The 24,576-nt window shown below is 38.2% G+C and overlaps 1 protein-coding gene across 1 annotated transcript in view; it reads left to right on the top strand.

Moving 5' to 3' along the window:
• The window catches only part of TRIO (trio Rho guanine nucleotide exchange factor), a 245,629-nt gene that overhangs the window by 132,759 nt on the left and 88,294 nt on the right, over nucleotides 1–24,576 (top strand). The window contains exons 16-27 of the mRNA XM_053999279.1: nucleotides 5,447–5,566; nucleotides 6,978–7,169; nucleotides 7,637–7,786; nucleotides 9,339–9,453; nucleotides 13,852–13,967; nucleotides 17,232–17,354; nucleotides 20,090–20,284; nucleotides 20,396–20,511; nucleotides 21,057–21,123; nucleotides 21,893–22,002; nucleotides 23,085–23,154; nucleotides 23,603–23,692. Of these exons, the coding sequence (XP_053855254.1) occupies nucleotides 5,447–5,566; nucleotides 6,978–7,169; nucleotides 7,637–7,786; nucleotides 9,339–9,453; nucleotides 13,852–13,967; nucleotides 17,232–17,354; nucleotides 20,090–20,284; nucleotides 20,396–20,511; nucleotides 21,057–21,123; nucleotides 21,893–22,002; nucleotides 23,085–23,154; nucleotides 23,603–23,692 (1,464 nt within the window). The remainder of the gene's footprint in view (nucleotides 1–5,446; nucleotides 5,567–6,977; nucleotides 7,170–7,636; nucleotides 7,787–9,338; nucleotides 9,454–13,851; nucleotides 13,968–17,231; nucleotides 17,355–20,089; nucleotides 20,285–20,395; nucleotides 20,512–21,056; nucleotides 21,124–21,892; nucleotides 22,003–23,084; nucleotides 23,155–23,602; nucleotides 23,693–24,576) is intronic.

The following is a 24,576-nucleotide window of genomic DNA, read 5'->3' as shown; positions in this document are numbered from 1 at the left end:
GTTTCTGTACTCAGTTGCATTTTATCTTGAAGGAAAAGAGTGCACATCTGCAAAGGAAGGTAGAGATTAAAAGAAATAATGCCAGCTGAGGCACTCTCATCCCTTTATGATATGTCAGTGGGTTTGTGTGGGATGGGTTAGTAAGAAAAAAAAATTGTTAATTTCCATGATACTGAAATAGTATTCAATAAAAGAACAGAATATAGCAGTTTGGTAATATTTAATATATTAATATTTAATATATTAGAGACAAGAAATAGTTCTTTGTACTGCATGCTCCCACAATAAAGTGAATGCTTTGGTCCACTAGCTTTTTATGCAAGTTAACTATTACAAAAAAAGACACGTGTCATTTTGGCAGAAACAGGCAGATGTTGAACATCATGGATTTTAGGGGAATACCCCTAGTGCACTTTGTATGTGATTTGTAGATAATTCTTTAAGAAATTTCTAACTTTTTTTGAACCACCGCTAGCCCTGACTGAAACTGAAGCTAAAATTAGGTTCTTAAGAAAGTGCTAGAAAAGTTTATCTTATAATAAATGTATAGGTAGTACATTAACATAGCCAGCTGTCTTTTCTTCATAGACTGGGATTTGGAAGAAAAAAGCATATTCTGTTTTGTATTTCTAGAACAGACCTCTATCAAGTGTGATTTTATGTTGAATAAAATGCCATAATATGTGTGAACTTTCAGACAATCATACATGAACATGTAGCTGACAGAAGGTTTGTGTATTACTTTTCCAGATTTTACTGTACAGATTCACCTGCAATACTTGCCCAGCCTGAGGTCTGAAAATTGAATGGAACTCAATCTGAATGTTAATACATTGTCTCATAGGATTTATTTTGAACCCTTTGGAATGCTTTGAGGATAGTAACATGGTTTTGAGATTAAGTTGCCTTTTCATAAAACCACATCTTATTTATTTTTATTAAACATTATTAGGGAAGCATGATATTCTCCTCTCTCCTCTGCACTAGGAAGAACTTTATACGTCAGCAGGTCACAGTAGGTGCTTTACCTGAGAGTAAAATGAAGTGGTAAACCTCCTCTTCAATCTGTTTTATTTGTGTTTTGTTGCCTGAAGCAGTGAACACATGGTTTTCCTGTTCAATTACTGTGATTTTCTGTTAGATTTATTGTTGATGAACTGGGTGTAAGCATATTTATTATGTAGATGGGATACTGTCTGCATAGCAAGCATTCTAACAGTATTTCCATTTAAATTCTTCCTGCCAAAGCAACATTACTGCTGTTGTATTTTCACACACACACACGCACACACATGCACACACACATACATTTATATAAAATACATAAAAATATATAGCTTGTAGTCATGTGAAGAGGTTAGAGTGGAACACTGCAGGAATTTAGACAAATACTTGCAAAGATTCTCTTCCATACTACAAGTGAAACCTTGTGCTTAATTAATTTTTATCAAATAAGCACAGAGAGTAGACAAAAACATTCAGTATTGCTTCTTCCTTAACTATTGTGCCAGTTCTACTTTGTGGCATTGAAGTTTTGTATATCAAGCCTCAGGACTAGGAGGAAGCAGAAGAGTCAGAAGACAAACAGGTTTAAAGAAAACCTGCAAAGAATTTGCTTGTCAACTTCATGTGTAATAGGTACAGAAAGGGCAAAAACAGATAGCAAATTACAGTGTAGAAAAACCATGAAAGATAGAGGGAAGAGAATGCTGACTGAAATAAGAGACAGCTGTATGTGGGGAAAGCAACATGGAAAGGAAAATGTGACCACTTTTTTACAGGGCAGGGACATATGAGTAGGTGGAGGCAGAGTAATATTTATGAGAATGTCTGTCTCATGCAGAACTCCAGCTGCATGTTTGCCAGACAAACCTTCTTTATTAATCACCTAACATACAGCTGTCGGATTACTTACTGCTACAATCACTCCCACGTACTCACTGTGTAGAATGAATGCTTTACTGTGCTTAAGGTCAAAATCCCTACCAAGCTTCAAACCCAGTCCAGTTGGTTTCAGTATGCTCACTAAGCCTTTTCAGTGCAATGTTTTCTGCTGTTCTATCATGGTGTACGTTCTTAGATATATAACTATGTATTCATATATGTACAGTGGTGTACAAATACTTCAGCCCTCAAGAGTACCTTAAGCTGCTTTGTGTTTTCACTGGCAAATCTTTTAGCTTGGTGGCTGAGCTCTGACTATCCCAAAATACTACTCAGGAAGGGTATCCTGGCACTCCATGTAGTGCCATATGGATATGAAAACATAGCTAAGACAGCAGACTGAAGCAGGTTGTCTTATGATCATGTTTAGTTACAGTCAAAAATCTGTCCAAGAAACTAGTCCTAAATCAAGCATTTATCTACAGATCTACCTATCTGACTTTTCCAAGTGTCCCAAGTGACCCAAATTCTGTCTCTTTTCCACGGCTTTGCTGATGCTTTGCTGATGCTTTTCTAGCCTATTGAAGGCTTCGAGGGGAAAGATGGGGGTTGTGATCCACTCAGACAGGGAGGTGGTGGGAACATGAACATGCCAATAAACCCTGAAGGCAGCACCCCTGGAAGGAGAACAGGCTCTCTTTTTCCTAATGCTTATATTTTCCCTTGAGTCAGAGCAGAAGGAAGGGAGAGTACTGCTGGCAAATTTACTCCTGTGAGTTTCACCAGCTTGTGTACTTGCACCCTGACCTGCACCAAGCAAGAGGACAAGTCTTTGTGTTTGAAATGGCATGTTCTGTTCTAGCTGTTGCTGCTGTAAATAATGGGATGCCAAGTCAAGAGGAGCTTTTAATCGGTGCTGCTTAAGCATCCTCCTTCATTAAAATTCTCTCAAGAAGGCTAGATGTAGAAGAACCCTAAAAAGGTGCGTTTTCTTACACCATACCTGGAAGAATTACTTTTTAAGGTAGAGAAGGGACCTAGCATAACTTTCTTTAGACAAAATAAAAACAAAAAAGGAATTAAAAAAAAATCTGCCTCTGTGTTCTTGCAGACAATTTATTTGTCCATGTATATGGACAAATATATTCCATATTTGTCCATGTATATGGACAAGTTTTTATCTACATTCTATTGGACCCATCTGCTTCCCTCAGAAGCTGCTGTTTTTCCTGCTCCTGAGGCTTACCCAGCCTTTCTCTCTGAGTGTTAAAAATCCCCAGGTGCCTTAGCAACTTAAGAGCTCCCAGTTTCTTTCATAGTCCCTTTTGTATGCCCCCAGACTGTGATCTGCAGGTGTCACCTTTGCAGTAGGAGAGGTTGTTCCAAAGCTGGAGCCATCCTCCCCTTGCTTGCAAGGCTGCGCCTGACCCAACACTGTCTCCCCAGAAGACCAAAATGTCTGCATTAATAATACAACAATGTCACAATCTGGATAAGTGCAATTCAGAGGGTGAGGTTGTGGTGCAGATTTGAGGGAATGGATGTTGTGTCAGGATGGCTAGATCTCAGTTGCTTCAAGCTGTCAGAAATGTTAGAGTGTACTTTGGATGTAGACCCACATGTGCCTTTCAGGTTTTGAAGAATTATGTTTTAATAGGTAGTTTTCTTGGGTTCTGCCCATGTTTCCAGTCTGCAAGTGAATTATATCATCCTAATTACTTAGTGCATTAATGCTATAATTGGTAGTGTCATGTGTGGATCACTAGATGAGAATATTTAGTGTTAAGAACTAACTGATTTGGTAGTTAATATATTTATTAGTAGTGGTTAAAGGTCTGAAATCAATTAGTAGGAAAAAGTTAGCAAAACTGGTGAAGTTCAAATCAACTGGGCCTAAAGAAATTCACTCTGGAATACTTAGAAAACTGCCATTGTTTCCAAACATCAGGATTGGATGAGATTCTGGAGGCCTGAAACTCAACATCTACTTCTCAAAAGTGGAAAAGGACTAGTGAAGGGAGGATTTATAGGCCAGCTAATTTAACACAGTTCCCAGGAAAAGTATTGAAACAAGTAGATCATTAAACTTGAACAGTGACAAAAGGAGAAAAGGCTAACACAGGTCAATTAATTATAGCTTTCCTTTGATAAACCCCCCTTTTTTTTTTTTCCTGACAAGGTAACAGCTCTTCTGGGCGGGGTGGAAAAGCAGTATCAAAGCTTTTAAAATAGTGTAGCTCACTCTATCTGGCCCTAATTTACTATGAGAAAGTCATATGAGACTAAATTATGAAGAATGATAACTTGCTGAAAAAGCATACTCAGTAACAAAAGTTATTAAGAGACTCAGTGGATTGGAAAACAGAATTAAAAATGAAAAAAAAATGTATTTGTCTGTATTTGGATACTACTGGTTCATGTTCTCAGTCAGAAAATCTACATGTTAGCAATTATGCTATTAAATTTGAAGTTAAAAGCAGGAGCAGCTGGAAAAGGGGTTTGAGTTCATCAGAAGATGAACAGTTGGATTACAGTTCAGAATTATCTTGATGGGAGAATGTGAGAATTGTGCTTTAAGAAGGATATGAGTTTAAATAGTGAAAAATACAGAGCATGATGTGCTGGAAAGAATAATCAGCTGAATAAATACAGGGGTAATTACTGGCTGGCCAGCAGTTCCATAGAAGAGTTGTACAGATGACAGAGAATAACCTGAATTATGTCCCATTTTACTCAGTATTTGAAAAACTATGATCAAGTCATGGTTATCAACTGGAGAGAGCTCATAAAAGAGCAATGTTCTGGAAAAATAAGGTGACTGACTTCACATGGGAGAGAATGAAGAGACTGTGGTCAGGAGTCCTAACAAGATAAGAGGAGTCTAAAGAAGGGAATCAGATAATGTTCCTGATGTTGAGAGGAGAGAGGAAAAACAAAGCTGATGCAAAGAGGGAGAAAATGTCCTGTTTTTCTTCTTTTTTTTGGGAGGGGTCTAAGAAGTTGCATGTTCCTGCAGTTGATAAGGAATGTATAAGGTGGCCTCCTGAGGCTTCTGCCCAGCCATGGATTCTTCCAGTTTTACTGGACATGTCAAAGAAGGCATAATCTGAAAAACAAAAATCTTCAAGCAGTTAGACACTCAATGATCACATTTTTCTCAACATTACTGTTCAAAATTATGTGCATACTTTTTACTAAGCTATATATCCTCAATTTGCATTACTGATGCTGGCTTTTAGACAACTATTACTTGTAACTTGTTCCAGTTTTTCAGGGGACAGAAACAGTATTCAGAAGTACAACCTTTTTTTAGGGTATGAACTGAAGCCACAAGCATGTAGTAGTTGACTGCAAGCTGTGAGTCGTTAGCTCAATGAAATTGTACTGAATGTCATTCACTGTGCTTGCTCAATATAAAATTCACTGTAGTATGTAATTAACAAATTATTTAGTTATCAGTTCCAGTGCTGATGTGACCCTAAGTGGTTTTGCCCCTACAGTGGTGCTCTTTTCCTGGTTGGCAGTGGAATCGTGTATTTCATGGTCTTCTCTTTTGTTACAGGTTTTGGGCTGGATTCGAAATGGAGAGTCAATGTTAAATGCTGGGCTCATCACTGCTAGCTCTTTGCAGGAGGCAGAACAGTTACAGAGGGAGCATGAGCAGTTTCAACATGCAATAGAGGTAAAAGCACCGTTTTAGTGACCATGGCCTTGTATTTACAGTTCTCTGTAAATAGCACTCTTGGATTTGTGCAACAGAATTTTCAGTTTAGGGAAAGCTGTTGAACTCACAGCAAAGAGATGAAAACACCTATTGAAAAGGTGGGTTTTGTTCTTATTTATTTTGAAGATGCAGTTCCAGGTGAACATCTTCTCAGTGCCTTTTTGCATCTTTATGAAGTGGTAGCTGTTCACAGCAATTTTGCTGAAAATAGTGTTTCCATTTGTTATTCCTTTCCTAGAACATAACCTGTGATTCTAAATGTAAAAAAAATTAAGAATAAATGGACCAGGAAGCAGCCGTTTTGTGTATTATGAGGTCATCCTTTAATGTTTCCATTTTTGTTTAAGAGTAGGTTTCAGTGAAGCTTCTAAGTGGTGGTGTGTCAATCCCCCTGCCATGGCTTCAAACTAAACTTATCAGATTGGTCATATTGCTGCAAAAAAATAGGCAGTGTTCTTAAGATTGATTGAAGTGCAGTATTATTTATTTACATGTACTACTGAGTAACTTAGTGATAATATTAGCAATATGAAGATTGTTTGGGTAGACTTTTCAGAAGTACTCTGCCTTGCAGTAACTCTTTAATGTTCTTTTCCTGTTTGGTAGAGTTTTATGCTTCCACACTCCTGATTTTTTTTTTTTTTTTTTTTTAAATTAGAGTTTTCACTATATGCACCCTCATTTTGAGAGCTTTGGTAACTCAAGTACAAAAATCACAAGACCTCAAGGTGTTTGTCAATTTAAGAATAAATTATGAGGAAGCTTAAAAATCTGGGTTTCCTGGGCCATTCTTTACTCAGAAATAATAATACTTAGTAGTATTTAACCCCGTAATATTTTTATATTGCTTGGTTTTAGGCAAGTATTTCTCTGCATGGAGAAATACAGTTTAAAAAAATTGCTTACAGTCAATAGACAGTTGTCTTTTTTATTTGGTCTGCATGCCTGCACCTTTCTTTGCTCACTACTGATGTGCAAAAGACTGAAGTTAAAGCTGTAAAGATTGCCAGAATAAGATACATTTTTGTCATCTTTTTTCTCACTTTGAAGGAAAAGAAAATCAAACTGAAATTCATGATTACAACATGTAATGCAGCATAGATACATCACATGTAACTTAATTCTAGACAGTTACTATTTGTTAAGAGCTGCCATTTAATGTTGATTTGGTGATAAATCCCTACAGGATTTATTTTCTTTGTATTTGCATAGAGAAATGACAGAGTAACTAGTATCAGACAGTCATTTTTAGTTGATGGGTGTTTGTGCCTGTATAGAAATGTCATTGACACAGTGGAAATGTGAGCCTCTGAGGTCTCCAAGTAAATGAAGTGCTCCACTGAACTCCTGACTTTTCACTTCTTGTCAGAAAACACATCAAAGTGCCCTGCAGGTTCAGCAGAAGGCAGAGGCAATGCTGCAGGCCAATCACTACGATATGGATATGATCCGGGAGTGTGCAGAGAAGGTCGCTTCGCACTGGCAACAGCTGATGCTGAAGATGGAGGACCGTCTCAAGCTTGTGAATGCCTCTGTTGCCTTCTATAAAACTTCTGAACAGGTACAGAAATGCAGAAGGTCTGCCTTGGTTAATTCCTCAGTGTGGCATAAAACAGCATTACTTGAAAAAATGGTTGATGAGGTTTGGTTATATTTACTCATTTGATGGCTAGTTCTGGTTTTTGTGTGGGAGTCAGAGAAAAATCAGCTTAATCTACTACTTGTTCACAGAAAAGTTTGGAGGGGAGGTTAAACGGTTGCCTTCTCTGCAGTCATAACTTAAGCCCATCCAGAACTATGCAATCACAGAGGCAGAGAAAGATGAACAATTTTAGGGACAACCTCTGTGCAATTCCACAATAAGCAGGCCAGTGCTTGCAAACGTACAGCCAGACTTTGTTGCCTTAAGTCCCTGTCAAAACGTGTCAGAAGCTAGGGGGTATATATAAGGGGTAGACGGGTTTTCTTTTTTTGAGGCCTGAATTTTGATTTTTTGCCTTACTTAATTTGCCTTCTTTTTCCTGAAAGGTGTGCAGTGTGCTGGAAAGCCTGGAGCAAGAATATAAGCGAGAAGAAGATTGGTGTGGGGGAGCAGACAAACTGGGCCCCAACTCTGAAACAGATCACGTTACTCCCATGATAAGCAAACACCTGGAACAGAAGGAAGCGTTTCTAAAGGTAAGGTTGGGGATTTTTTTGCAGTCTCCTATGTCTTGGGAAGCATGCAGGCAAACAGTTCTTACAGTGCTGACGTGGCTGTGGAAAGCAACAGTGCCCATTCCAAACTACAGGTATGTCCCCAACTGCAAAGACGTGGGAAGTGGCGTGTTAACTGCTTCTGACAGTGATTAAGAGAACACTGCCAAGTGCATAAAATTGTAGCCAATTTTATAAATACATTTCCTGTTGAACTTCAGTAGATGTCAGATCTCCCAGTGTGACTGAACAGGAATTGGAAGTCACTGCTTTGAGCAACTGTCACTCTGAAGAATGCTTAAAGGCTGCTGCTTTGGAAGAGAAGTGAAAGTCACACAGTGCCATTGCTGCCTGTGTGCATCACAGCAGCTCTCAGATGTACTGGGATGACAGAGGGATACGGAAGGAGGAAATTGCTAGACAGGCATCTGGGAGTAGCTGGGTTTTGTGTAATAGTCTTCAGATAAATGAAAGATTTTTCTTCTAACTGATGTCCTGGTGAAGAAGGTTATTGATCATACTGAATTAAATGTGTGGCATGTGCTTGCAGAGCAATGTAACTAACTCTGTTATCAAAGGCATTTTCCAGCATCACCATGAAAGACTACTAAGAGAATAAAACTTTTTTGTTAGAAACATTCCTGTTCTCATTATGCAGATTACAACACTCAAAAACATATTAACAGAACTCAAAGTATACAGCCTAATAGATCCTTCTGCAGCTGGCATAAATTACTAATCATTGTTTTAAAATGGTATGAGAAATTACTTCGTGTCTTTGTTACTCTATCAAACCATTCTACCTTCATCTAACCTTTTAAAGTAGCATTTCATAATTTGCATGTTAAAAATGAGGTACACAGCCCATATGTAGTATTTGATATTCATTGAGATGAAGATGACAGCTGGGCTGAGTGTTTGCAATATAGTGGCAAGGACTGAAAGCTCTCAAGGCCTTGCCTTAATATCTTAAGAGCAGGTATTACTGTTTTAGCACCTCTGATTTCACTTCAGCCGAGCATTCACTTTTTGTTTAAAGTACTAACGGATGTTTCAGAATATGCAGGTGGGTGCATAACCATGTGCACCTTTTACCCAGTAAGCAACTTCAAGGTAGCACATGGCACATACACTAAACAAACTTCTCTGTGAGCTCTGAGTCATGCTGAAAGCCCGAGAGCAGGTAATTGCTTTTCAGGTTCTTCAGAAAAGAGGAATAGCATTTTATTTATTTATTTGTTTTATTTTATTTGTATTTGTTTATCTGCTTTGGTTTATCTGTATTTGCTTATCTTTGTATTTATCTGTATTTGTTTATCTTACCTCTGCCAGGTAAGTGTAACTGCTATTTGGCAGAATATCTATTTTAATAGTTGTTTTGGCTTGGCTTACTTGTAGAAAAGATCTAACATGCAGTGCTTTCCAAAACTGAAGAGAGTGACAAATGTACAAAAAGGGAGTAAGGAAGATCTCAAATCTCTTCTCTGTGTGTATTTGTGCATCTTCAAATAAAGTTGTACCTCTGACTCTCTAGGCCTGCACATTGGCTCGAAGAAATGCTGATGTCTTCCTGAAATACCTGCACAGGAACAGTGTCAACATGCCAGGGATGGTGACACACATCAAAGCACCTGAACAACAAGTGAAAAGTAAGGGGCTTCTTGTTCTCTTTCTTCTCACAAGAATGTGATCATCATGTGCTGTGGTATGTGTGGTGATGGGGTAGTGAGGCCTGCCCAAGTGGAAAGAGTTCTGTCAGGCTTAACAGGAAACAAATTGTTTGCACACTTTGAAGGCACTGACAGTCTTCAAAGTCTCTTATACTCCAGTGAAGTTGCTTGGAATTCTTTTATCTGCTACTTACACCTAATCTTCTTTCTATTTGAGACCCAAATGTGCTGCTTTTATTGAGACAATGAGGTAGTAAACTTCCACATGATGATGTTTGGTCTGAAGCTAAATGGGAGCTGATCAGTGTAAGCGTATTCAATGTGTTGGTGTCAGATATTCTGCAAGTTCCCTGGGAGTGCCAGAGTGATATGAGATTATTGCTTGTACGATGCCCTTGAGCTCTTCAGATAGCTTGAATCGGTGTTGAGGAGCTTTCTGAAGTATGGGGTAACTTACATCATGTTTAGACTGGATGTGTAGACAGGTAGTAGCTGAGATGCAGCTGGAAAGAGCTGCTATGTGAGGCTTGGCTTTTGCTAAGATTAATAATACGTAGTACAGCTTTAAGGGGTAATAAGCACTCTAGGGAGTGGAGCGAGAGAGACCTGTAGGGCTTTGAGGGACAAAAGTGCAAAAATTAATAAGGTATGCATAACTGCTGGGTGTGGTAGCAGAACAGAGATCAGAAAGATTCAGAAGTAAATATTGCATTTTAATAATTTAATTGCCCATCATATTCTGCTCTGTGCATTTTGAAGCTGTGACTGAACTGGCCATGCTACAGTCTCAAAAGCAGAGAAGTCTAATTTCTAATTAAATGCTGTTTGCACCTATGCAAAGGGGAGTTATGCATATGATGTAGCCAGACTCAAGAGGATCATGGCAATAAGTCCAGAGAAAAAGTTGCAGCAAGGAAAATTCCGAATGGGAGAAAGTGTTACAGCAAGATGGATTAGAGCAGGTAGCCCAGAGAGGTAGTAGGATCTGTACCCCTAAGAATTTTTAAAACTTAGTTGAACAAGCCTCTGGAAAACTTTGAAGTTAGTGCTGCTTTGAAGAGGAGATTGAAACCGATGGCCTGCAGAGGTCACTTTCACTCAAATTTACTTGATGACTCTATTAGAAAAGGACATGTTCACTACTTCACTTTAAATACAAGGGGAAAAGAGCTTGTTGTTTTTCCTCTGTCCCCAACATTTATAGAACTGTACAAAACAAAATCTCAACACAAATGCCAGCAGTATCCATAACTGAAGCTGGCATTTGTCACTTAGCTCTTCTTTCAGTAAGAGACAAAGAAAACAGAGCAGAAGAAAGCAGGAAGTTGTAACTACCACACATACTGAATATTAGACAATTTTTTTCAAAATTACAGATTTTGAAATCTGTATAGGAACAGTCATTCTGAGACAGGTAAATGTGCTCATATGAGGAAATAATAGAAAGATCTCTACTAATGTCCTTAAGAGTAATAATTGCATATCAGAACCATAGTGTTATGCATGTTCTGCGTACATTTAAAATTCTGGATGAGTAATACATGTTTAAAAAGCAGCAAAAAAACAGCAAAAATCCCCAAGTAGAAAAAAATAAGGTGTTCCCTCCATAAACCATGTAGTACATGCTTCTGAGAATTAAACATGAGTTAACATAGAACTAGTAGGGTCTCCTTCCTGTTAGGTCTCAATGGTATGGTGGTAGCTGACCAAATGATAAAAAAAGTTCACTCTGTTCTTCTTGTTCAAATATGCATGTCAAGAAAAATAAGATCTTTCATCTCTTTTCTAAATTGAGAAAAAAATTGAGTGTTTATTTTAGTGAAAGAGAGGTTACATATGTTCTAATAGAGTATTACAACTCAGATGTATGCTTGAGTCTGGCAGACTACAATCAGTGTATAGTCTATAAATTAATGCCTTAAAAACTTGATTTCCTGCAGAACTGCTGAATATCTTTCAAAAACTTCATTCAGTGGCATACTTGATCCTTATTCCCAGGTGCAGATTAAGTTATCTGGAAAAGTGATGTCTTAATCTAGGCAAAGTTTAGCTAAGCATATGTTTCATGGGGAACAGGAATTCAACAGGGATCAGTGGTACTGAACTCTGAGAGGTGTCCTTATTTTCCTGCATACCAGTGTAAATAATTTCTGTGATATGCAGTTAAAGGTACCCAATCATTGTTTCACTTAGGAAGGAACTGTGGCCTAAAACTATGCTCTGGCAGGTGGATTGAGTTGGTGACAATTCCTATAAGCACAGAAATGAGAGCATCTTCATCTTTGTTTCAGCTGCTAAGTCTGTGTGCATCTGAGTTACCTGTCTCTGCTGTATAGGGGCGACTGAGCACGGTTCAGAAACTTATCTAATGGTGCTTATATTTTTAGATAGGTTGATAGAAAGATGCATAGAGACAGGTGAGAGCTCTTTGAACCTGGAGAAGAAGCTGAAAATTTAGAGAACAATCCTAAAAAATGTTGGAATCGAAGTAAATGACAACAGGGACTGTTGTTGAGGTGCCTTGAGATACAGAGATGCTTTTCCAAACCTAGTATTAGATATTGATGTTCTAGAACTTCCTTAGAGTAGTTTATAGAATATTTTTTCTCCTCTTTGTCAGTCCAAAAAAATAATGGCACTAACACTAACAGTGCCCAGCCAAATATCTCTCACTGCCTTGCCATCTGTATCATGTCCTGACAGAACAAATGCTGTTCCAATTTGCTAAATTCACCTCGCTTGCTCTTTGTCAGAACTACTTTGCTTGCGTCACTATCAAGATGTCTCTCTTTATATGGTGTGTCCAGTTGGGTGTGTTGCATTGTATAATGGTAATTGTGTCCCACCCACTCCACCTCCCTGCCTCCTGAAATCTGGCATATACTCTGAGCAAGTGTTTTGGAGGTGACATAAGGCAGAAATTAAACTGAGAAAGCAGGGGAGGCTCACAGCAGATCAGCTCATAGCTTGGCATATTTGAGGGGAGCTTGACCAGCAAAAAATAAAACCTTGGCCACAGTGACCACATTCCAATCAAAAGCAAATTCTGGGTGATCTCAGCACCCTGTGGCAAGTGGGAATATGGTGCTTGTAAGCAGGAGGATGTTGGCAGTGATTCAGACAGGTTTCATAATCCTCATGGAGGCTGTGACAAGTGGATGTGTTTGGTCCCAGATCTCTGATGAAGTAGACAAAGATGCACTTCCCCTCAGGCTTCCTGTTATTTGAGCTTTTCTGTCAAACTGTTTATCATTAGCTTTTGGGATGTAAAGCATGGTGGACCTGCACAGTGGGAGAGCAGAATACAGAGACCTTAAGACACCTAGCACCTGATAGCCTCCACTTGTAATTATGGAATATGGAAAATAGCCAGCTCTGGGTATAAGTAGAAAAGCCAGTAGTGTTAGTGTAAAGAATAAGACTTTTTTTGTGGTCTCTTCTGCTTCTGCTGGACCTCTCATTTGGCTCTGTGCAATTGCAACAGAATCACTTGGTGGAGATATTTAGTGTCCCCATTCCCCTGTGCTCAGCTTGCCCTCTGGGTTTGCAGAAGCTACAAAGTCAAGTAGGGCTGCTGCTCTGGAAGCAGCAGTGGATAAAGTGAGCTTCACAGGAAACTGCTAGAATTTCTTTTTTTCATGGAAAAACCATAAGCATTAAAGAAGCAGAATTCAGGTAAGGTCTTCTGCATATTGCAAGCACAAGGTCTTTGCTAGGAAGAATTTAAAAGGTTGGATGTGTGGGATTTGGATGTGAGTTTTCTGATACTCAGGAATAACAAACTGTGGAGTTAATTATTACCTGGAAGTTCTGTCAAGGTTCAGTGAACATTCATATTTAACAAGTCAGCTTACCCTTATTCATATTTAACAAGTCAGCTTACTTATGCTGCATTTGATGTTGTGGTGACCTGAGGTTGTACATTTTTTCATCTGAATTAAATCATTAAAATACTTTATAGGAGACTGATAAATTAAAAATTCCCCCTTTTTACTTCAATATAATATGTTAAGCATGTTGTGATTACTTTTGCATGCTTATTCTTTCTGAGGAAACCCCATCAAGTGCTATCTTTATAAGCCTGCATTTTCAATCCTGCTATAAGCAGTGGCAGTCCCCTTGTGAAAAATATTTGAGGGAAAAAAACATGTCAGTAGTAAGTTTTAATTTCATCTCTAGTTTCTTTAACCAGGAGTTCTGTAAGTAATGAAAAAGGAACACACTGTGTTTCATTAATATCAGGAAAAAAAAGCAAAGCAAAAACTGACAGAAAGAGCAAGTGTATAGTAAATTCTACAATGTAAAGTACTTTATTCCCCTCATTTTAGTGTGATATTTTAAATTTGGTTGTCATAAGCTCTGTTTTCATTTCTTCAGATATCTTAAATGAACTCTTCCAGAGGGAGAACCGTGTGCTGCATTATTGGACCATGCGTAAAAGACGTCTTGATCAATGCCAACAGTATGTGGTGTTTGAAAGAAGTGCCAAACAGGTGAGAGTTTCCTATGAAAATCCTCTTTGGTGTGATCGGGGGTTCACATACACGGTCTTCTCACAGTAACAAATTTGTCATTGACGTCAATATTTCAAATGGTTAAAACATCAGGAGGATAGAAGTAACAAATTGAATTGTTTGCCTTCCTTTTAATACCAAACAACTAAATTCGGTGAGGCAGTGTTTCTGTAACTGTTGTAACTTAAAGGTGATGTTTTGCTTCTGCCAGCTTCATCTGGTACTGGCAAATCTAATTTCTGCAGGCTTGTGTTTGACAAATTGTTATGCTTGTTAACTTTTACACACACTCCTAATTTGTCTGGGGAAATTACAGGCAGCAGCATTTTTCTCAGATGTTGGAGGAAAAATATCTAATTAAATTGATTGGCAGTTCTAGAAATCTGACAAGTTGGATAACTCATTAAACAATAATAACTGAATTACTTTGGCTTTTCAATTCTTTGTATTTGGTTTCATGGTTTCCTGCATGATAGATCCACCTCTTGGTATTTTGTTGAGTTTATTAGTCTGAAAAGAACTATTAAGTAACTACCACACACACAAAAATAATCTCCTTCACTAATCAAAACACATGTCTTAAAAATAAGTAAGGGGTTCAAGGCAGAAGTGGTAAGTAGATTGATGTGTGATGGTTTTTAGTTTTTTTTTTTTTTAACTGGTTATAAGACAAAGAAAGGAAGCTATCTGTTCCTGTTCTGCAGAAAATGACAATGCCCATAGTGTAAATATAGTCCTCTTTAAAGGGCTCAAAAACCTAATCTTTTATTTCTTTCTTGACAGCTAATTATAGACAAAAGTTTAAATACTATTGGTCTGGTTTGCTCTCTTGAAAGAATTCTCAAGTCTGCCTCTCATGCTTTCACAAAGAAATTAATGCAAGATGTATCTTGGAGTGAATTTGAAATATGATACTTCTTTAAAACAGCATCCCTTCCCTGCCACCACCCCTTCCCTGCCCCCCTGCCCTTGCCTCCCCACCCTACTTTTGAATAACCTTAATTTAAACCTCCGACAAACACATGATCTACTTGTTTTTGTATAGGGATTACTAACTAACAGTCAAACACCGGAGATAAAGATCTGTCAGCATTTTCATTGTAAATCACATTTTTCAGCAATCACCAGTTTAGTAATCAAAAAGCAAAGAGAACCAAACCATATATGGGACTCCACAATGATTCGCCAAAAAAATAGAAGTGGTGCTCTCTTCATTTAGATGCTTTCTGGAATTTGGAAGAATTCTTTGTGCTTTCAGAACTTGATGCCCTTGTGATGGGAAAGATACCATACCAGTTTGCAAGAACAGTGGTAGAGTCTCAAATCCTTTCGGAGTTAAGGGCTTACCTGATCCCTAAACTGATTTCTCCAGTTCTTGTAGGGATACCTCAGGTGAAGTGAAAGCTTATCTAAACTGTAGGAATTAAGATCAAATTGAACTTTGTTATACTGTAGAGAGTATGCCTCTAGAGAGCAGCCAGTAAGGTATGAAAAAACATTTGGTTCTTATGGCAGGGGGATCGGAACTACATGATCTTTAAGGTCTCTTCCAATCCAAACCATTCTGTGATTTGGGGAGGGGCAGCTTTTTGTTTATCATTCATTCCAGCATTATGTAATAAACCCACTAAAAAAAGGCAGAGAAGTATTAAATGTTGTTGGTAATATCAGTGGTAGCCATGCTGTGCCTGTCCATATCAGTCTTCACTTGGAAAGATTGACATTAGAATGACAACATGTGTCATAGAGGTGAAATGTTGCTTTTTTGACAGAAGTCCAACAGTTGCTCCATTAGCAACTTCTTTTAAAAGTACAGGCCCATCTCATCAGGCTTCTGCACTAGTATGTGACTAAGAAAATGGCATCCTGGCATTCACATTTGGTGTTGAATTTTGAAGGCTTTCTACTCATTTCAAGTTTTGCACCAAGAAAGAAAAGCATTTGAAGTGGAAGCAGGGGAATCAACGTTGTTTCATCACAGCTTTGATGCACTTAAATAATTGGTGAAATCATAATACAGACAGTGCCTTTTCTGATTCAGTGTAAGGTTATGTGTGTGAAACATAAATATCTACTCTCCACCAAGATAAATCTTTTCCTGTTCTTGCTAGTGTGGATAGATAATGCTTATAATTTCAGTTTATCCTTTCAAGGGAAGAGTGAGCACCCACCAGCAATCTACTACTTTTTCTCTTGGAGCATTAAATTTTTGCCTAGCGTTCTGTGTATTTACTGAAGATACAGAGAAGCTACACATTTAGTAATAAGGTGGTTCTAAGCAAGCTGTGTAAAACTCTTTGAACATCTGCTATTGGCTTTTTCAGAAGCGAGAAGTTTCTAAGCTCCTATCCCTCTGCCTGCTGCCGTAGGAAGCCTGTATTGAGAGCTGCAGAACAGTTGTCAGTTAGATTTTCACTGTTATGCAGCAGTTGGAGACGACTCTTGCTTTTTCCGGGAGCCAGACATTCCTCACGACCACTGAATTATGCTTAAAAGGGCAGCAGGTAAAGAATAGATATGTGGGTAAAGCATAGATAATTACAAAAATTAGCATTTTTCATAGTAGTGAGCAAATAAAGTGTCACGATGTGGAAGGGAAACAAGCTTAGTTTGCAGTCCTTCATTCTTGTTTTTTTTCTACTTATACATACATAAATTGGTTTAACTGAAACATCTCACTGTTCCTTCTCTGCTGTAGGTTTTATTTCTAGGAGCACAGACCACACTTTGTGAGGCTGGAATACATGTCAGCAAAAGAGCAAAGTGATAGTTAAATCTTACGTGCTTGGAAAGTTTAGTCTACACACTTTGCGGTCTTATGTACATTTTTACAAGTTGGAACAGGTATATTTCTGAGTATATCTGTTCCATGTGGCACCAAAAAAGTGATTTTTTTTTTTTCTTTTTCATTAGCTGAGGAGTATACTATCAAAACTGTGAACACAATTAGTTAGAACCTTTCAATAGTGGACTGCTGTAGTCCTGCAGTAGTGGACTTCCCTGAAGTGTTTGGATTCATACATCATTTTTAATTCTCTAAGCAGTGCTTCATAGTCTGTGTGAATTGTTTCAGAATTATGAACTATTTAGTATTGTAGAGGTATCAGATGATTGCCACAAGTGACAAAGAGTAAAATTCACTTGTGGCCAAACTGCGTGTGTGAAATACTGATTACAGATGGTTTCTGTTGGCAAAAATATATTGTCTTTTCTCTTACTTTTCTTCACTAATGCTTTATTTAGGCTCTGGAATGGATTCATGACAATGGAGAGTTTTATTTATCCACACATACTTCCACTGGTTCCAGTATCCAGCACACTCAAGAGCTGTTAAAAGAACATGAAGAGTTTCAGATCACAGCAAAGGTAAAATAATTTTTTTTTTAAATTATCACAAAATGCTTAGAGTTAGAAGGAACCCTTGGAGATCAGTTAGTCCAATTGCCTTGCCATGGCAGGGTGCCCAAGAGCAGGTTACACAGGAATGTGTTCAGGTGGGTTTTGAATGTCTTCGTAGAGGGAGCCTCCATGACATCCCTGGGCAGCCTGTTCAGTGCCCTGACACTCTCAGTGCAAAGACGTTCTTCCTCATGTTGAGATCGAACTTCTTGTGCCATGATTCATGGCCATTAGTCCTTGTTCTGTCACTAGGCTTCACTGAAGAGTCTGGCACCATCCTCCTGAAAGTGAGATATTTTATATTTTGGTGAGATCCCCTCTCACTCTTCTCCAGACTAAACTGGCCCAGCGCCCTCAGTCTCTCCTTGTTAGAGAGGTGCTCCAGACCCCAAACAATCTTTGTGTTGCTCTGCTGGACCCTCTCCATTAGCTCCTTGTCTTTCCTGCACTGTGGAAACCAGAAGTGAACACAATACTCCAGATGTGGCCTCATTAGGGTCAAGTTGAGTGTCAGGATCACCTCCTTCAGCCTGTGGCCACACTTCTCCTGATGCATCCCAGGATACCGTTGGCCCTCCTGGCCACGAGGGCACTGCAGGCTCATGTTCATCCACCAAGGCTCCCAGCTCCTTCTCCACAGAGCTGTTACCTAGTAGATCAGCCAACAACTTGTGCTGGTACTGGGGTTATTTCCCCCAGGTTGCAGGACCCTGCCTTAGCCCTTGTTGAACTTCATTAGATTCCTCTGCCCAACTCCCCAGCCTGTCAAGGTCCCACTGAGGCAGCACAGCTGGTCCCCCCAGTTTCATATCATCAACAAACTTGCTGAGGGTGCATTCTGTTCCTTCTCCAGGTTGTCGATAAACAAGTTGACTACAAGTTGAATTATGTAAGATTTGAAACAAAGTAAAGCAACTGAATTCCCCTTGCCCATCAAAAATCCCCCAAAGATGTGTCCATCAAGATCTGTTTACTTGCAGTGGCTTTCTGTCTGTATTTCTGCTGAGAATAGAATAAACCAGAAGCTAACGAGCAAATATTCATTGTTACTGGGGCTCCATGAGCCCTATGTGCTGTTGATTTCTCATTACAAATCATAGTGAGGTAGCTTAAAAATATTTTCTATATCTACAAACATTTCAGGGCCTTTGATTTCCACTTTCATATCTTCATGACTGTGGATTACTGAATAATCATTTAGGATATACAATACAACAATCTATATTATTATTCTGATTATTAATTAGAAGATATTAGAAAAATTAAAGCTTTATTTGTTAGGTAACTCATTTTATTAAAGTATTCTGTGCTTCTGCTGTAAAATTCTTTGAGTCAGGCAGCAGAATGTTATTCTGTATCTCTGGAGGCCTTTACAGCGATGCAGATGTCACTCCTAAGGCTTTCCAGTTTTCACATGTGAAAGACAGACAACCATTGCATGACTGAACTACCTGAGTTTCTAGCCTTGTCTGTCCCTGTTTTGTTTTGCCACCTGTTCAAACTGTCACCCATTTCTCCCTCTGGCTCTCCAACCTTCACACTGAGCCCAGGAAAGTAAGCAAGTGTTAATTTGTCTGAATGATCGCCTCAGAAGAGACTTGGGAGATGGAGATGGTTAAGGGACACCTGGGAAGGGAGAAAAGAAAATCCAGAAAGAGCAGAGATCACTTTTGATGTTCAAACCTGGATTTTCTTCTGTTTGATCTTTGCTTCAGATTTCCTGGATCCCTTCCAGTATGCAGAGCACCACTACTCTTCCTTATTTCCTCTGTCAGCCTGCAGATCCTTTTGAAAGGATGTTGTTTCTGTCACTCCCTTGGCATTTTGCTACCTGTTGGGAGGATATGTTAGCCTTTGCTAATTCCATACTGAGAAGAAATGCTTGGATGAGGGACCATTAGGGAACAAAAAGAATTAAGAGGGGACAAACTTGATTTTTTCAATAACGTAAGAGTCAAGTTTTTCTTGACTATTTTGCTTAACTTCCTTCTAGCAAGGGCCCTGACAGTACAATTCACTCATGACAGAGAGAGAGGTGGATGTATAAACTCATCCATTGTGGATGATTTATGATTTACATGAAAGAAAGTGCATAATCTTAGGCAACTTGTCATTTGGGAAGAGCACTTACAGATTTGGGGGTAACTACCTGTTTCTCTTAGTTTCTCTCAAACAACTCTGTGACAACAAAGCATCATACAGAAAAGATTTAAAGAACTTAATCTTAAACCATTAAAGAGTGAAGCATAAAACAAGACTTACTTCCATCTCAGCATTTCTGTGGTGTCTAAAGGAGGTAGCTTCTTGAGACTGTGGGCCAGGTCTAATACCAGTGCTTCAGTGGTAATGAACAAAGTACCCTCTTTGGCATCAAAATGCCTTTATAATGATGCAAGAGTACCCATGCTGAAAGGCTTGCCTAGCAGAATTTAATCTCTGGGTTAGATATGAAGCACATTTTTCAAAGAAAAATAAACAATTTGCTTCTAGTCATGTAATAATAAAGCCCAAGGAAACCTACATTAATCTTGTGCTATTTTTAATAAGTAAAAGGTATCTTTTTAAAGGAGTTCTGGGAAGAGAGAGGAGGAAGGTAGCCTCGTCAATTCCCTCTCTAATTGCACTTAGTAGCAGTTAAGCAAAATGACCCCCTGCATGACAGGTAGAGCTTGTAACTGCTCGATATTTTCCTGTTTTTATAGCAAACCAAAGAGAGGGTGAAGTTGTTGATACAGCTGGCCGATGGCTTTTGTGAAAAAGGGCATGCTCATGCAACAGAGATTAAAAAATGTGTCACAGCAGTGGATAAGAGGTACAGAGACTTTTCCCTGCGCATGGAGAAATACAGGACCTCTTTAGAGAAAGCTCTGGGTATTTCCTCAGATTCCAATAAATCGGTAAGAGAAATTTGAGTGTGATGACAGACAAACAAGCTTTACTTGCATTTGATGTAGCTACCTTTTTCTCCTGTCTCCTTCCTTAATCAATTCTTCCTTTCTTTAATAAAGAGCAAAAGCTTGCAGCTGGATATAATCCCAGCCAGTGTTCCTGGGTCAGAGGTGAAACTGCGCGATGCTGCTCACGAGCTTAACGAAGAAAAACGAAAGTCTGCCCGCAGGAAAGAGTAATACATTTATTTATTTTTAATCAATGACAATGCATAAATCAATCCTGATAATGAAACAACTGTCATGGCTTGTCTGGCAGCTTAGAAATCACATAAATGGTAAAAAGAGAGTGATAGTACTCAGTATCTCTTATTGCCATTTATTCACACGCTTGTTCTTGCAGATAATTCTAGCACGACAGAATCTTAAACTTTCAAAACTGTTAGACTTCTTTTAACATGCTTTTTTCCTTTTTAGAAATAATGTGAAATAATGTGTAAGGGGAGGAAGCAAGACAAAAGTTAAATGACTGTAGCAGTGAAAAGTGTTAGAGAAAAAATGCCATCTCCTTCCCTATTTCTTTTTGTCCTGGTTAGTAATGGAGGGATATTACCTCGTAGGTTTCCTTCCTCTGTTGTCTCTCTTCACATTTCACTTCTCAGATTTTCTTGCTGCAGTGGAAAAGCAAAAGTTGATGAGGAGAACGATGTATTCTGGTTATTATGCATTCACAGTGATCTAACAGACTGAGATTTGATTATTCTTTCTGTTGTCACCTAAGGTTCATTATGGCTGAGCTAATTCAGACAGAAAAGGCTTACGTAAGAGACCTCCGGGAATGCATGGATGTGAGTTTTCTTTTTTTCACTAATCTTTGAAGGCAGGATTCAATCCGTTGCTTTCTGGTTTTAACAGCTGAGCATGATTGGTTTGGAATCATAAGATCAACTTAAGTAATCTTACTGCTATTATGAAGAAACTTAGAATTACATCTGATAACAGTCCATTTCAGAATTCACCCTATATATTTTGCTTTTGTTGGTACTGAGTTTTTAGTAATCGTTCCTTTCCCAATTCATAATCGTGTGTGGGGTTTTTGTTTTAGAGAGAGGAGGGAAAAAGGAGGGGTTTACTTTATTTGCTTTGCTAGCAATAGGGGAGAGCTTGTGCTAATTCTCTTATTATCTGTATCACATGTTCTGCTACTAGCTGACTTTTTGAATAGAAATTCAGTGAGATTCCATGGAAAAGTGCCCAGTAATTGTTATGCTGAAGCAACTAATGTTCAGTGGTAGCTGTTGCACAAAGCATGAACTTCTAGACTGCAGACATGACCTTGATAAGGAATATCCTGAAGCATTGGAGGTTGTCAAGAATACTATGCATTTTAAATTATGAAGTCTCAGGACTATGTTAAATTGTCAGTTTTAGAACTTGTATTTCACTGTCAAAATCACAAGGTATATTTGACACAATAGGCACTGTCACAATTGGAGATGATGCTGCTGTGTGATCTTTGCCTAGCTTCTCTACAGGAATGCATACTTATAGATACCTGGCTGCATCTGTTGGGAAGTTATCATCACTTTTCACATATCTTTTTTTTTTTCTGGGCAGACATATCTATGGGAAATGACAAGTGGAGTCGAGGAGATCCCACCTGGTATTGTAAACAAAGAACACATTATCTTTGGAAACATGCAGGAAATCTATGAGTTCCACAATAAGTGAGTTACTTATCTTCCATTTCCATACTACTGCTAAATCCAAATGATGACCTGAGGGATTTCCTAGTGAAAATACTGTGTATTTTAATAATAAATGCTTTCCCATTAAAAAAAAAAAAAAAAGAAAAAAAAGAAAAAGAAATATTTTCCTCTTGCATTGCTAAATTATTTCAGCTGTTGCTTTTTTTGCAGAGAGGTAGGTACACCATTAGAAATTATGTTTTTCAGTCTTGGGCATCTTTCGGCATGTAAGAGATTTTTTGGATACACCAAAATTTTGTTGTAGGTTTATTAGTTGTTCTAAAGAGATGAAAACCATTGAACTCAATAAAATACAAACATAGCACAAACATTAGGGCTCTGTTGTTGTTTCAGAACCCTCGTTCCTGATATCCAAGTGCAACTCTTAGTGGGATAGAGTAGGGCTCCCAGCTCTTCTTAGCTCTTCTTAACTTCTGTCAAGATGCTCCAGCATCATTACATTTACTGGAGTACAGAGCATAAAAGAGACTCCATTTCTTCTGAATGGAGTAGTTCCTAGGGGGATCTGTGTACAGAAGTCTTGCTCTGAATCATCCTTCTTTTATTTCCTTGTTGTGTACACATTTGTATTGAGTTATGATTCTTTGAAGTAATAAAATATACCTAGCGTATTCCAGACCCTGATTTTATGGCTCTTTGTATGCTTTGTGTTAAGTTGAGAACCTGAGTATCCAAAAAGCAAAGTTTGGGTTTTTTTAAAAATTGAGATGAAGGCTTTTCTTGAAACTGAAAACAGTAGGAAACCTTCCTGATAGAGAACAACAGCAATTACTAAATTTTTGTGTATTCTTTTGTTTTAACTGCATGTCCACTGGTTCAATTTTTGATCTTCTCATCAGAATTTTTATTGAATTATATTTTATATTAGTACTTTTATTACACATTTTTATCTCTTTGTTATCTTTATTTCCTTAGCTCATACATTTGATATTACAGAAAGTTTTCTAATGGCCTTTGTCCACAGATGATAGATCCAAACAAGTTGCTGTAATGAACATGTTTCGTATGCCTTGTACTATTTGTTTCTTTTCTACCCACAGTATATTTCTCAAGGAGTTGGAAAAATATGAACAGTTACCAGAAGATGTTGGACATTGCTTCGTTACTTGGGTAATGAAGTCAGACTTAAGTTTAGAAGTAGAAAGGGGAATAGGAAGGGGAATTCTTGCTCTCAGATCCCTTTTTGATTTATAAAAGTACCTCTTGCTGCAAATTTAAGTAATTAAGTGTGTATCTTTAACTGAGAAAACAATAATTAGGGCACTCCTGTCAGATGCCAGTCCTTAGCTGCTCTTGAAGTGTATGCAAGTTGCCTAAACCTGTGTGCAGATTTGGTTTGTCTTAGCTTTGAATAACCTATTTTTATATACATGAAAACAACAGTTTTCAGTCTTATTTGCCTGATGTACATTTTTACACTGCCAGTTTGAGTGGAAATATAATTCTGTACAGCTCAGATTCTTGATAGGGAAGATAAGCTCTTTGATAATGGCATAAAAACTTTGAGACGGGAATGATGCTCTCTGATAACCTTGCAAATTTGCGTTTTGTTCTGCAGGCAGACAAATTCCAGATGTACGTTACCTACTGTAAAAATAAGCCAGATTCCACTCAGCTGATATTAGAACATGCAGGAGCATACTTTGATGTGAGTACATCGTATCCATCTTAAAAGCACACCTTGGCTGTTTGACTCATATATGTGGTTCTGCTGAGTGCCTAATTTGTTAAGAAAATGCAAGTTTCCTGTTAATAATGCTGCAATTTATTAAGCTGTCAGCTCAAGAAAATCAATCCTGTATCTCACATGGTTACTTCCATTGCTCAGTTGGTGATACAGAGCTGTCAAATCAGATGTGAAAAGTCGCTGTCAAATATCCGAGCGGTTCAGAACTGGAAGCAGGTTCTGGCAGCAACAACCGAGACATGAATCTTCAGCTCACGCAAGCACATCCTGCAAATCTTAACATTTTGATGTGCTTAGTTTGCATTGTGTGTAATAGAGATAGAAATGTTGGTTGAATTTTTGGAGCACTTTTAAACTGTAATTGCATGTAGTGGTAATTCAGTTCACTGCTGTTATTCAGAAGAGCTGAACCTCCTTATTCAGTCTCATGGTTCCATGGTCTACATATGTAATATTCTACATAAAAAAAGCAACAAAAATATAGATGTGTTAGAAGTTTTAAGGAGGAATTTTGGCCCTGGTGAATGAGTTTTCGTTGGACAAGTATTAATAGATTATTCAATTAGAGTGCTCTCTTTTTCCATTTTTTTCCTCCAGCTGAGCCACTAGCTGTGTAATGACACCACAATTTTTTTTTAGAATTGTTTGTACAAGTAGAGGGAAGTAGAGGAAATCCCTGAAGCTCATGAGGTTAATCTCAAAAGTCTAATCACTGAAGAAATGAGGTTTCTAAACATTGTAAGGCAAAGCCTTTCTGTGAAGCCTCTCTTAAGTTTTCAGTGTTTGAAGAAGAATAGGTGAGTTACAGGAAGTCAGGTAGATATGACTGAAAAAATTCCAAGAAA

This window comes from Vidua macroura, chromosome 1 (assembly GCF_024509145.1).
Source record: "Vidua macroura isolate BioBank_ID:100142 chromosome 1, ASM2450914v1, whole genome shotgun sequence".
NCBI lineage: Eukaryota > Metazoa > Chordata > Aves > Passeriformes > Viduidae > Vidua > Vidua macroura.
Note: the sequence above shows the minus strand (reverse complement) of the source record. Positions and strands in the feature narration are given on the sequence as shown.